The following is a 14,221-nucleotide window of genomic DNA, read 5'->3' on the forward strand; positions in this document are numbered from 1 at the left end:
CCAAACAGTTCAATGATATAGGTGTTGGCAGCACTTGTGTTTACATACACACCAAATCCACTATGAAATCTCATTTAAGACATTTTTACACTGATAACCACTTCTGAAGGTTGGAAATTCTAAGTTCCCATGGAGGGAATGTTCTTCTTCTTCTTCTTCTTCTTCTTTTATGACCACATAGGATCACTTTAGTCAGTCCGTCGTTCAGGTCTCTTTGAAGGGATTGTTCGGGCTTTGCGGTCCTCCCAGTACTTCTTCAGACGCTCCGATCTTCGTGCCCTTTCCTCAGTTGAAAATGTGCGTGTTGTTGGTTTGTTTTGTGTAAGGGTAAAGCGGAGGTTTGTATTCTTGAGTTTTGTATTCAATTTTATCTTATTTTTGGTGTCTTCTGTTGTAAGGCCTATTTCCTTCAGATCCTCTCTTACTTCTCTGATCCATTTACATCCTGTTGTGGTAATGTTCTATTGGTGGAAAAATATCTAATTCCCTCCATGGGAACTTAGAATTTCCATTTGGAATTGCTAGGCGGGCATTAATTCCATTGTGGAGTCTTATCTCCCTTATGCAGTTATCAGACTGTGCCTCATAAAAGGCTTCTGATAAGTTCACCTGCATACATCCCAGCATCAGTGGGTAGGGTCTGACACATCCCACTCTGACGAGTCTAGTGTTCGACCTAAGACAAAATGCTGGTTAATAGAGCAAATGCCTGAAAAGCCATACATCTAATTTTTGATCTGACTTCTGAAGGTTTTCGGAGACGCCGAGGTACTGGAATTTTGTCCTGGAGGAGTTCTTTTACATGCCAGTATGTCTACTGACACAAGGCTGACATAATTTGAGCACCTTAAAATACCACTGGACTGATCCAAGATCAAACCTGCTTAGTTGGGGTCAGATGACGGACGCCTCAACAGTCTGAACCACTTAACCTGGCTCACTGTCATTAACTGATAAAAAATTTTCTATGGTCATGACTGTACCTGTATCTTTTGAACTAAAAATATTATTGCCATGCTGAATGGCTCAGACGGTTGAGGCACTGGCCTTCTGACCCCAACGTGGCAGGTTTGATCCTGGCTCATTCCGGCGGTATTTGAAGGTGCTCAAATACGTCAGCCTTATATTGGTAGATTTACTGGCATGTAAAAGAACTCCTGCAGGCCTAAATCCTGGCACCTCGGCATCTCCAAAATCTAAAAATGTAGTCAGTGGGACGTAAGTCTCTAACATTATTAAAAATATTATCATTCAAGTCAGAATTAATGAACTTGGAAGTACGAAGTTGCTAGGCAAAACTTCTCAACTCTGATTTCTGAAAAAATCATTCCTGTTTTTGAATTTGTTTAATTCATTCATTTTCAAAAACAGCCTTTGTCCTTTGCATGTTTTTGTACTGTGCATCACGTAACTCTTCAGGCTCTCATTCTGCAACAGTTACTGTAACTAATCCTAATCACTTAAATCATAGGTCAACTGACCATCTTACTATCACTGAGCAAATACAGCAAATACAACAAGACAAAAAATTGAATCTTTCAGCTATTTAAATTAAATAGGATGCTCAGAGTAATTGTTCTCCCTGTACTGAAAGACTTTCACAACCATTTTCAAAAACAATATTTTCCTCTAAACTTCCCAACACTGATGATTTTATATCCCTATTTTCCTTTTCAGTTTTCATCGCCAGAATTCTGATCTGGTTGACATATGATGTTAAGGAGGGTTCTGTCTTTAGTTCACAATTCCCTCCCTTTGATAAAACATATTTTTACCGGAACATAAATAGATTGTAATATGTGTAAGTGCAAGAAATCAACTGTCGACAGATGGTCATCACAGGTCAGTGATCGCATGATGCCGAAATGTCTCTCTAGTGGATTCTGATTAAATTTGCCTGTCAATACATAGTTTAAACGTTGACTCCACAAATAAACAACAATTTCCAGTGTGCTCTGAATAGTAACTATCAATGATTCTAATGTTCTGTTGGAAGCAAAAGTACTATCTGAATTATTTAGAATTACAGACATGTCTAGTAAAATTTGATGGTGTTTTGAAACTTCCCTCAAAGCAAATGATGGTGTGGTGGAATTTAAAGCGTCAGACATATCATTCAATACCTGCATGAATCTTTCAATTGCTTCACTGTCTTCAAAACCTGAAATGCCAGTTTCTCTAAAAAAAAATGTAAGGCTTTTGCTATGCTAGTGCTAAATAGCTGAAAGGCAAGTCAGGCGTTCATTCGCTGGAAGGAGGTTGGATGTATATGTGCAAAAGTCAATTTACTGCATGCCTTTACACCAGCAAGTTCTGATGAATTGTCAGTATTATACACAAGTTTATAAAAGCGATAGTCCACTGTGTCTATATCGAACACGACAGCACGCTTGTCATGGAAGTGGTTGCGTATACATTTTAAAATATGTATTGCATCTGAAAAAGCCCATACTTTTCTACTTCTATCAACAGGGTTAGAGAAACAACACTTAACATATCCTTTCTTTCCTGATATTTGTAAATACCTCCAGGCCTGTGTGTTTGATTGGCTGCCATCGATGTGAACCCTACCACTTTACACCCTGCCTGCTCAAGTTGGATTATAATTTGTATTAATATTATTGTAACGTGTTGGCGGGGTAAATAAGTAAATAAATACGTACAGAACCTGGTAGCATCCTATTCTAAGATTTATTAACTAAGCACTACAATTACACATTTACACACACAGACGATAGCCGAGCTTACAACTTACGCAAGTACACTTACACGGTTCGCTCTCTCTCTCTTAGTTTCTCATGTCACACACACACACACACACACACACACACACACACACACAGAGTCATCGATTATTTACAGTGCACTCTCTCAGTCACACTCGTTAGCGCTGTCACGGTCCACAGCCTACACGTCAGTCTCGCAGGTTGGGGTAGTATCCGCTGTTCACTCAATCTGTCGAACTCCGCAGTCTTCACACGTCGCCACCCAGTGTTCCCTTCGCGCTACTCCAGAACACCCAAGGTTCTTCTCCAGCAGCCGGTCCCAAGAGATACACACGCACGACGTCAACGAAACAGGAACGAGTCCTCGGCTCCAACAGGCAGATACTCCATCAGACTGCACTCTCCCAGGCCATCATTGACTGTGCTCCAGCGAACTCAATCTCGCTCTCACTCACTCAGTCACTAACTCTCCCTCACTGACTGTTGCTCCAAGTTACTCCTCTCCTTATATACCTGCTCTGGGCCTTCCAGAACAGTCAGGATGCTAGATGTATCCAGGAACCTTGCGAGATAGAAGACTCCAGATTAATAGTCGAGTAATTTCCGTCGTCCTCTGCTGTGGGACCGCGGACAGAGGCTAGAGCCTAGCACCAAGTGTTGCTCGTGATTGGCGCGCTCGAGCGTAAGGGGGGTGGGGCCGATACGATGACGCCCCCGGCGAATTGGCATGGTGGACGCCATAACCATTACATTATTGCCAAAAGCTCTCCAAGAGTACCATTTTTACTAGCAAAGACAGCAACTGGTTGAATCCAACTGTGTAAGAGAGGTACAAACATTACGGGCATGGTCAGCCAACACATTACACTGGTCTTCAGGTCCCATCGTCTTCATAAGACCTATCTGTGTTGGTGCAACGTAAAGCAAATAACAAAAAAAAACAAAAAAAAACAACAGGTGTTACAGTACTGAAGTCCACAAATCCATCTACGAACAAAGAGGACCCATTAAACTGTACATCTTCTCTTAGTTTCACCTCATCAAAAATGACAATCCCTGTCTTTTTATTCTCATCCCTTTCTTCAATGAAGTAATCTTTAATGGCATGAAGACCATTTTTATTTACACCATATGAGCATTTTAAACCTTTTAACAACCTCTGTAAGTGCACCTATGGTGGAAGGGGTAACAAACCATGTTTTAGAACCAAACCAAACCCCATGGCACTACAGCCCTTGAAGGGCCTTGGCCTGCCAAGCGACCGCTGCACAGCCTGAATGCCTGCAGATTACGAGGTGTTGTGTGGTCAGCACGACAAATCCTCTCGGCCGTTATTCTTGGCTTTCTGGACCGGGGTCGCTATCTCACCGTCAGATAGCTCCTCAATTCTAATCACGTAGGCTGAGTGGACCTCGAACCAGCCCTCAGGTCCAGGTAAAAATCCCCGACCTGGCCGGGAATCGAACCCGGGGCCTCCGGGTAAGAGGCAGGCACGCTACCCCTACACCATGGGGCCGGCAAACCATGTTTTAGGCAGTGTCTATAAACCCTTGGGTGATTTCATGTGTAGCAAACTATCTAAAAGAAACTCACTGTCATACCTCATACCTCTGGGATTCTTTTTCTGACACTTGCAACATAGTGTCCACAATAACATTTTGTTTCCTAGATAGCCCTTCTTTACACTGACAAGCACCTTGTCCTGAAAGTCTCTGTTTCATCCTACCAAGTTCACTTTGCAGAACAGAAACTTTAGCCCTCTCTAACTTAATCGTTTTGTTTACTCTAGCCAAGTTCCATTTTAGGTTCCTTAATTGTTATTATAATTTTAACACTTCAGATTTAGAATCATCAGTTTTAGGCATGTTAGTGAATTGGATATTGTAGATATCACAAGGGAATTCAGAATCAAGAAATTTTGAACATTTGGAGGATGTCTTTGCCAGAAGATTATCAGCCAATTTTCTTTTTTGGGGGGGGATTTCGTTTTAGTTACAGTACTAGACAAATACTAAGGCAAATTAGGAAATATATGTGGAACAGAATAGTCTTTCAATTGCCCGTTGGTTCTTGGGAGAAGTACTTCCTTTCCTTCTATCACAAATTGTCAAATTCAACAATTAAATCTTCTGTTCGGCTCCATGGCTAAATGGTTAGCATGCTGGCCTTTGGTCACAGGGGTCCCGGGTTTGATTCCCGGCAGGGTCGGGAATTTTAACCATAATTGGTTAATTCCGCTGGCATGGGGACTGGGTTTATGTGTCGTCTTCATCATCATTTCATCCTTATCATGATGCACAGGTCGCCTACGGGCTTCGAATCAAAAGACCTGCATCTGGCGAGCTGAACTTGTCCTCGGACACTCCCGGCACTAAAAGTCATACGCCATTTCATTTTTCATTAAATCCTCTGAAAAGTGAGCATCACAGATGTTGGACTTTTCAGTAAGTTCCCTATCCTTCCTTGGTATAGCCCTTTTCCACTTGATAAAATGTTCCTTGTCTTTAGGGGGTTTGAAAAACCATCTTACCTCTTTACAGTCCCTATAGCCTGATATGCATCCTGGTACAAAACAGCAAGGCATCTTCACTGCTCACATTAAGCACTCAGGAAAATGTAAGGCATAAATTGCTCTTTACTTCCATTAAATAACAAGAAAATTATCACACAAAGATAACCTCAACACACGGCAAGAAATTCAATTCCCTTCCACTTAATGCTTCCTGCAGTAACATTTCAGGTATTAATACTATGAAGTAATAGTGTAGGCACTTGTATATCAATAAAAGTTTGCACAGAACACCACAAAAACACATCAACTGATTAAATAACTTTAGATATCGCACATAAACACACATGGAGATCATGTAGCCAAAGTTGACTGGAGTGCTGCGAAGTGGAGAATGCCAATCTGACCTGTATTCAATACATGCTATTGAGGGAGAAGAGATAACACTTCTTCTAATCGTTATGGTAATATCTTATTACTTAGTAACAAAATAAAACATGGGTTAATATTTATGTTAACTAGGTTCCACAACATCCAGAGATAGGAAATGATAAAATACAAAATTTTAAACTTGTAAATGTATTTCTGAAGTAACTTGTCTATGTATGAGAACAGCATTTCACAATAGTTTCTTGGAAGTACTTTTGTGATGAAGAAAAATGTTTAGTAGTGATACTGAATTTTAAAAGGGGGTTTCCCTCTCTTATAATGAAATTTGAGTATATTTCATTAGCTTTTCTAACACAAACCTTGCCCCCTAAATTTTGGCATCTCATTGTTCTGGTCTTCCCCTTGGTAAATATGGACCTGTAAGTAAGGTTCATCAACAATCTGAACAAGAATGAAATAGCAGTGATAGAAGGATATCAAATGGAAGGATCTAACTAAGAAAGGAGAAAGAGAAAGGGTTGCAATCCCCACTCCCTCCATTTCAATGTAGATATAAAGAGGCAATAGGTAAAGGAAATCGAAGAGAAATTTGGAAAAGGAATCACAATTCTAAAAGAGAAAATCAAAACTCTTGTTTACAGAAGATCTAGAGAAATTACTAAATGGCATACAATTAGCCAAGCATAATATACAGGGTGTATCAGAACTATAATGACAAAACAATCAGGGATGCCTTTCGTGTTATGTTAAGAATGATGATGCAATCAGATTGGTGGAGAAAATTTTTCTTTTTGAGAAAATGAGATTACTTTGTTACTTCTGGGCACGCGATTCAAATTGACGAACTTGCCGTATTTGCTATGCCAGAGCACAAGCCGCTGCCATACTTCAGGGAAGAGAAGGAGAGGGAGGGAAATTGGTGTGTATGAGGGAGACAGAGATAATGCTCTGCGCATATGCATAAGTTGCCTCATTCAACTCACACAGGATTGTCCTTGTCTCTTACAGGCAATATGCATAGTTAATTTATTAAACAGACGTAACCGCACACACAGTACAAGACCATACCGTAATTAAGACACGCTTGTCAGTCAAGGAATAAACCAGATCGTTTCCCCTCTTGTCTGTTGGTCATAGTAACGTTCTTTATTATTTAACATGCTCGAAGATGCATGCTCTCCCCCCAGCCCACCCTCATGTATTCTTTCGCTCACAACATTGTAAATGGAATGAAACCCAATGGTCTGATTACAGTAGATGTTTGGTCAATGTGCACCCCTCCTACTTCGATGCACAGTTCACAAGGGTGTATTAGTAACATTTGGACTCTGTTCAAGATGTTTGGTGTGTCGCAAATTACCTAGTTAGCTGCCTGTATTCTTGGTACAAGTTCATCTTCTCTTTCTATGGGGTTCACATAGTAGTCAATTTGTGCAGAACAAACTGTACACTGCCTACTGGGATAGGGAAGCGACTATGCAACACTAACGATAAATTTGTGCATTCGCACCAAGCATTACCTCTGTCTTCCCCTCCCTTTCCTTCCTTCCTCTGATGCACAGCAACAGGCAGCGGCTGACTCTCTGCTGAGCAGAGTAACTTTGGGTATAGTGGGAACAGCATTACCATGGCTTTACAGCACTGAATTTAGGAGGTCCAGAGAATGGTTCCCCATTCTCTTCACAAAGGCAAATACTGGGACAGTTCCTTTTATAGGCTATGGCTGCTGCCCTCTCACATCTGTACTACAAATCACTGCAACACATCTCCTAGCCTGAGAGTAGGCATCACTCTCAAGGAGGCCCGCCATACCCCACGAGGGTACATAATGAAATCATTGTAGTACTACCGCTACCAGTAGTAGCGTAGTCCAGTATATGAGGCCAAAATTTCCAAAACAAGAAAATTGCAAAAACAGTAAGAAAGCAATTACTGACTCATTTAAATCCCAAACCCAATCTCAGTTGATTTTTGTGGATCTGTTCAGGGAAAGTACTGTAATTCTGAGAGTTTGTAAACATCTCAATAAACTAATGAATATAAATGTAACAAAGATACTAAGACTGTAAACCAAATACTGGCACTTTACTACTGTATACTATGAAGTTAAATTATACAGGATACACACCTTAATCTGGGCTAACGGTGCTGGTATTTTGTCAAGACGGTTTTTCTTCAAATTGAGATGAATAAGATTTTGTAAGCTCGTAAAACTGTCAGGAATGCTAGTTATTTGATTGTTTTCAAGAGTTAACCACCTGAAAATTAAATAATACATTATTCAGATAGTCATACTATGAACTAGATAAGAAGTTTAATAATACTATTTAATCATTGCACTTCCAAGAATGAAATCTTATCCAGGAGTTTGAGTTTGAATGTTGCGGTGCTATGTTTTCCCTGCCTTCTGTATGGTTTTGAAGACTAGACACTCAGCCGTTTGCTAGAGAGGCGGATTTAAACTTTTGAAATGTACTCGTCCAGAAGAATCCTTTGAATATCTTGGGTAGAAAGGAAAACCAATGAGGAAGTCCTCAATTTGTTAAATAAGAAAAAAAGAGCTTCTAACAACCATCAAGGAATGAAAGCTCAGGTACATCAGCCATATAATGAGAGCTGAACAATATGAACTTCTCCAACTCATCGAGGGGAAAGCTGAAGGAAAGCGATCTGTGGGGAGACGGAGAAATTCCTGGCTTAAAGATCTGAGCTGATGGTATGGATGAACTTCCATTATCATTCGAGCCGCTGCTTCACGAGTTATGATTTGGATCGCCAACCTTTGTAGGGAGACGGCATCCTAAGAAGAAGAAAACTCTTTGATAGTGGATGCTAGTAAGTACTTACTATTGAATCATAAGATTTTGTTCTGTGTACAGCATATCTTTCTGTATATATATCTTGATTTGCCACTTGTTTGTTCCTTTCCAGAACTCATGATATCAATAAGAGTTACATACCATACTGAAAGAGTCCTACACGTATTTTAGTTACTTTCTCATTTAAATGTCTTTTTATTGTGTAATAACTAAGATTTTTCACTTCACATTTATCTCTTCACTTATTCCAATGTTAAAACACTTATTTTCTAAATTTCAACAGTAATTCCTGCACAACTTCATAATGCACTTATGTTTATGAAAACTGGAATACTATGAAGGAGTCTTGAGAACAGGTGGTGGTGCTGATTGTTGTTTTTAGAGGAAGTACAACTGGGCAACCATTCACTCTTAACACTGACTAGAGGAAAAAGAGAAGCAGTCCAATACTTTGAAGAATGAAGGTATCAGCAAAACAAAGGGTAGGGCCAGGAAGGACTTGAAAATGAAAGACTCCGCGGGCCTCGTAAACCTGATACTATCGAGGTTGGGAGAGAATGAAAATTGACAAAAGAAAGTCAGATAGAAAAGATAAAAGCGAGGAGGCTGGCATATGCAAGTGGAAGCAATACCAGACTTGGCTAGGGGTCCCATGGTCACTATGCACGTAAGTTCAGAACTTCTTGAGAACAGAATCATAATTATTTTAAACATTACCAATATTGATGTACTGTACAGGGGCTGTCTAGTCAAAGCAGTAAATGCATGATCAGTTCACCCAGAAAAATGTGGGTTTGATTCCCCGTTAGGAGTTGACAAATTTTAGAAAGAAGATTTCCACATCTGGAGAGGTACATAGCACTGAGGTTCACTCAGCTTACACCAAAAAAGAATACCACAGGTTAATTCCTGAGGGCAAAGCTGGCCAGGTGTAAAGCTAACCACTATATCCCATTTAGTGCCTCCAAGGGCCTTCAAGACCTGTACAGATATGGTTCTGATTGCTTTCATAAACTGTAAAGGAATGATTAAAGTTTCAGACTAATACACGTGGAAACTTCAGTATTGTATGAAACCTATAGAAGCTGCAATGAGAGCTACTATATTTCATGGCATTGAATCAAGGATGCCTTGAATGTTTTACTAAGGAATGACCTGCCATGTTACTTGAATACGATTCCATAATTCATAGATGCTAGAAAACATGGGCGAGCTAGCCGTTGACCAAACCTATTCCACACATATTCATGAGGTGGCATGTCTGGCAAATGGGCAGGCTATGGAAGAAGCCATATTTACTGTACTTCAAAGTAAGTCTGACCATTCCTGGCGTTGTCTTGCAGGCATATAACATCGAGTGCGCTGAAAGAAAGGTATGACTTCTGCCTCTACCAACTTCCTTATTTACTGGCGGGCTTATCCTCAGCAAAGAGCAGCTGAGATTGTGAACAGTATGGTGCCACACACCACCTCGCCTGGCATACAGCTGGTGTACCACTGGACAATGCAAGCTGGTTAATACTGATGACCACAGTATCGTCTAATGCATATACAAAACAGAAGAAAAAAGTCGTATTAATCTGTATTGACCAAGTGAACCTAAATAAAGTCAACAATGATTGATCTGCCTATCAATACTTTTTATTACAATATTGATGATTCCAATTGCATCAAATCTATCAGTGATGTCACTCCATAGTAACTAGACTCGAGATAAAAAGACCATGTTAGAAGTGTAGTTCATTCCAAGGCCTCCAGAGTCAAGGAGAAGGATGTTAAGTTTTAATTGTATTGTCTCTACTTCAACTTTTTGCTCTTTTGTCCAATGGACACTAACTAAAGCAAACAGAATTGTGCCTGCAGGTCACACAAGGCACCTCCTCGTCCAAATTTATTTCTTCCTTTCATCATCATCATCATCATCATCATCATCATCATTCATTTCCCTCGTCCAGCTCCCGCCAGGTTGAGATGTTAGTAGCACCTTTCCATCTTTCCTTTATCCAACCATCACAGTTCCTCCGTAACAGTGTTCCAACCCAGGTTTCTTCTAATTATATTATTCTTGATCATTTTCAACCATCTTAGTCTGGGCCTCTCGCCATCTACCTTGGTTTCCATAATCCACTTTGGCACCCTTCCCTCAAAATCAATACTAACTGGAAAACTGCCACAATTTCAGTTGTTCCTTTAGCAATGATAGACACAAAATTCACTTCTGATACTTGCCTTTCCTCTCTTTCTTGGCACATTTCTAGCATAAAAGAAAAATAATTTTGTTCTTCTTTTGATCTGGCATTAAAAACAGTAGTTTTTGAGAAGTGGTCTCTAAGAGCAATGTCAAGTTCTGAACTAAACTTTACGGGACCTCCCCAGGTTTACTGACTCGAATGAAACATCATGACTCCTACGAGCCAATTCAAATGTACCACAAAGCTGGTGCAGTCAATTACTTTAGAAAGAACATAATGTTTCCTAACTAGGTCATTATTGCCTTTCTACAGTTTGTCTGTACATGCTGATAAGTTGCTATCAAATGTACTGCTTTCCTAAGAAATTGTATTCAACTTGTGCATTCATGTCAGATTTAGACATTTCATGCTTTTATTAATCTTCAGAGATAAATGAGTGAGGTCTGTAACACCTATTTCCATCCAAGCTCCTTCTGTATCAGCTGTCCCAAACAGTAAACAAAACAAACTATTTGAGGCTTTTGGTATCAAAAGGAGCAATCTCCACTTTTTGTCTATAAAACTATGTTGTTTGTCTTTTTCAAAAAGAACAAAATCCCATCGTTTCAGAGCACGAAAGTACAGTGTGACTTTCAAACAGAGCAATCTCTGCCATCTGTTGGTATCAAAAGGAACAATCTTCAAAACTACCAATGAGCTCTTTCTGCTCAAGTCATGGTTCAACTGAGTAATAAATTGAGACTGTCTTGCTTATGCATGCCTATTTTTCAGTTTTAGAGTTATACTGGAGGTATTTTCAGTGTTTTGAAAGTATATGAACATGCACGAACATATTATATGACCAAAACAAACTCTAACTTTCTTCAGTGTGTCCTGTGATCGACATGCTACCGACACCTGTGTCACCCACAAAAGCGAGGAAATGGACCCACGATCAGAGGAAATGGAAATCAGTTGTTGCAAAAAAACTGAGGTAATAGCATTCAGTCAGTAAATATTTTTTTTACCGGGTAGAAATTAAATTGGGAAATGGACTTATATACTCTTGTATAGTCAATATCCATATGAAATGAAAATAAACTCATTATTTCATCAATTAATAACGCATTGTTATCCATTCATTGAAAATCGTTTGAACTTCAACAATGAAAATTTCTGCATGATGTGATGTTTAAAAGAGAACTAATTTACTTTCGTTTTTTCCTAAATAGGTATGCCCCAAAGGATATGCCTACACCACCTACATGTAAAGATAAACACATAACAAAAGCATTCAGATGTGGGACATTATCCATGAATGAAATAAAGGTGTTCCATGAACAGTACCACTACAATAAAACTTACAGTGCTCAAAATGCGTTTATTTGAAGTACATTGAAATTGTACCTGTGCAGAGGAGGCAGCCAAAGAATGAAAAACATACAGGAAAGCAATTTCAAACTAAATTTTACGTTCAGAACAGTAAAGGTACAAAGGTTCCAGTATGTCAGCGAGCATTTCTGAACATCCTTCATGTCTCCAGGAAGCGTGTTGATACCATAGCTAAAACATATGCATAAACTGGTAACGCACCTGTTGAAAATCGCGGGGGTGATAGAAAGACCTAAATATTCCGGCCAAAAATAGGAAAGCATTGAGAAGTTTATTTCTTCCTTTGTGTGTGTTGAATCTCACTATTGCCGCAATAAGTCAAGGCTGAGAAAGTATTTGCCTTCTGAATTAAGTACAAACAAACTGTCTGCCATGTACAATGATAGGGTTATAGATCCAGCATTACAAACTACCTAGTCTTATTTTTGAATAGTTTTTAACACTTGTTTTAATCTTGCTTCAAGACTCCCAGTAAGGACTGTTGCTCCCTCTGCATACAACTTGATGAGTGTCTAAAACAAGAGAAAGATTCCACAAAACGAAGTGAAATAATGATAACTGTAACCGGCTTGCAGTTACATGAGACATGATAAAGAAATAATGATTACAAAACTTAAATTACATGGAATTTGGGCACCTTTAAGACAAACCAACACACCAGGTCACTGCATCTAGAAATAAACAAATTAACATCAGCTTGACCAACTTGACCTATAAGGAAGGATGTGGAGCAGGTGTGGGAACCCTACCGGGGCCATGGGGGATGTGGGTTGCGGATTTTAAAAGAAACCAACGGTGATCCCATGTACTGTTGATATTCTTTGCAAAAGAAACGTTACAAAATAAAATTCATCAATTCAAAAATCAAGTTATCATATCTCAAAACCAACAGGATTAGACGTAATTTACCAAGAACAATTCCCTTAAGTCAAAGAGGCTAAGGGAAAGATATACCTTAACATAATGCGACTTCCAGAATACAAAAATTAAAGTAAATGGAACCACATGATATTTAAAATACAATATTGAGTGAAATTTAACTGCGCTTTCAGATAATCGCGCTACATAATGGAAACAAGAGGGAAATCAGAAATTATAAAACTTGATGCAGAGGCAGTTTAACTTACTCCCATACCAAAAACATTTCTAGTGCTGGGTAGAGGAAAAACTAGCATACATCAAGCGATACATAGTGATTGGAGGCAAACCCCGAGGGAAATAAAATTAATCTACTAATTACATTGTTTACAAAACCAAACAAAAAAGGGAATTGCCTCCAAAATCAAATAGTGAGGCCCAGCTGAAAAGCTGAGGCATCTTAATAATTGAGTGGCAAGTCTGGGTGAGTAGCGGCAAACTCTTATGTGAAAAGAAAACCAAACATTGAATTTAAATTAAGGTAGAAATGAAACCAACAGCGCTTACCCCAAGGCAGGCCATCCCAGGAGGGAGGATTGCCAAAGTGCGTCCGACCGCTAGACTGACGAGAACCGAAAAGACCACGAAATCTTGCCTCGCTCTCTTAAGGAGGCCGAGGCTGGCCCCGGTCCGATCACCAGGTAACTAATCAGGCCACAGAAGCTTACCTCTTGCCACCCAGATCCACCAATCAAATCCCCTGTTATTTTCTCCAACCAAAATATTTTTTGAGAACTTTCCATCTTACGAAACTTGTACACTACTAGAACATGCTTCTAGAATCGACAAGGTCAGACACTCCCTGTTCCGAAAGTCCAAGTCACAACGTTTTTACAATGTTCCAGAATATCACCTAACAATAATGATGACCCTTTACAATTTAGCCATAGTTACATGTCCAAATGCAACACATTTTTCTCTATTTATTTATTTATTTATTTATCGTGTAAGAAGTACAAAGTAAATGAGACAAAAATTAAACAGAGGAAATTTTAAACATTGGTTGATCAAAAATTGGCCACGACAAGCACATTTGGAGTTGCCCTCATTAGGTCTTTAATGGTACGTTCCAGAATATCACCTAACAATAATGATGACCCTTTACAATGTAGCCATAGTTACATGTCCAAATGCAACACATTTTTCTCCATTTATTTATTTATTTATCGTGTCAGAAGTACAAAGTAAACGAGACAAAAATTAAACAGAGGAAATTTTAAACATTGGTTGACCAAAAATTGGTTACGACAAACACATTTGGAGTTGCCCTTATTAGGTCTTTAATGGTACAAGTGG

General features: G+C 39.3%; 1 protein-coding gene across 3 annotated transcripts in view; it reads right to left on the reverse strand.

Annotated features, from left to right (window-relative positions):
- LOC136877382 (leucine-rich repeat protein SHOC-2) overlaps positions 1–14,221 on the reverse strand; it is a 135,606-nt gene that overhangs the window by 37,059 nt on the left and 84,326 nt on the right. For all 3 annotated transcript variants that reach the window (XM_067151375.1, XM_067151374.1, XM_067151376.1), the window contains exon 3: positions 7,754–7,883. In XM_067151375.1, coding sequence (XP_067007476.1) covers positions 7,754–7,883 — 130 coding nt within the window. The remainder of the gene's footprint in view (positions 1–7,753; positions 7,884–14,221) is intronic.

The sequence above is a fragment of the Anabrus simplex genome, chromosome 7 (genome assembly GCF_040414725.1).
Source record: "Anabrus simplex isolate iqAnaSimp1 chromosome 7, ASM4041472v1, whole genome shotgun sequence".
NCBI lineage: Eukaryota > Metazoa > Arthropoda > Insecta > Orthoptera > Tettigoniidae > Anabrus > Anabrus simplex.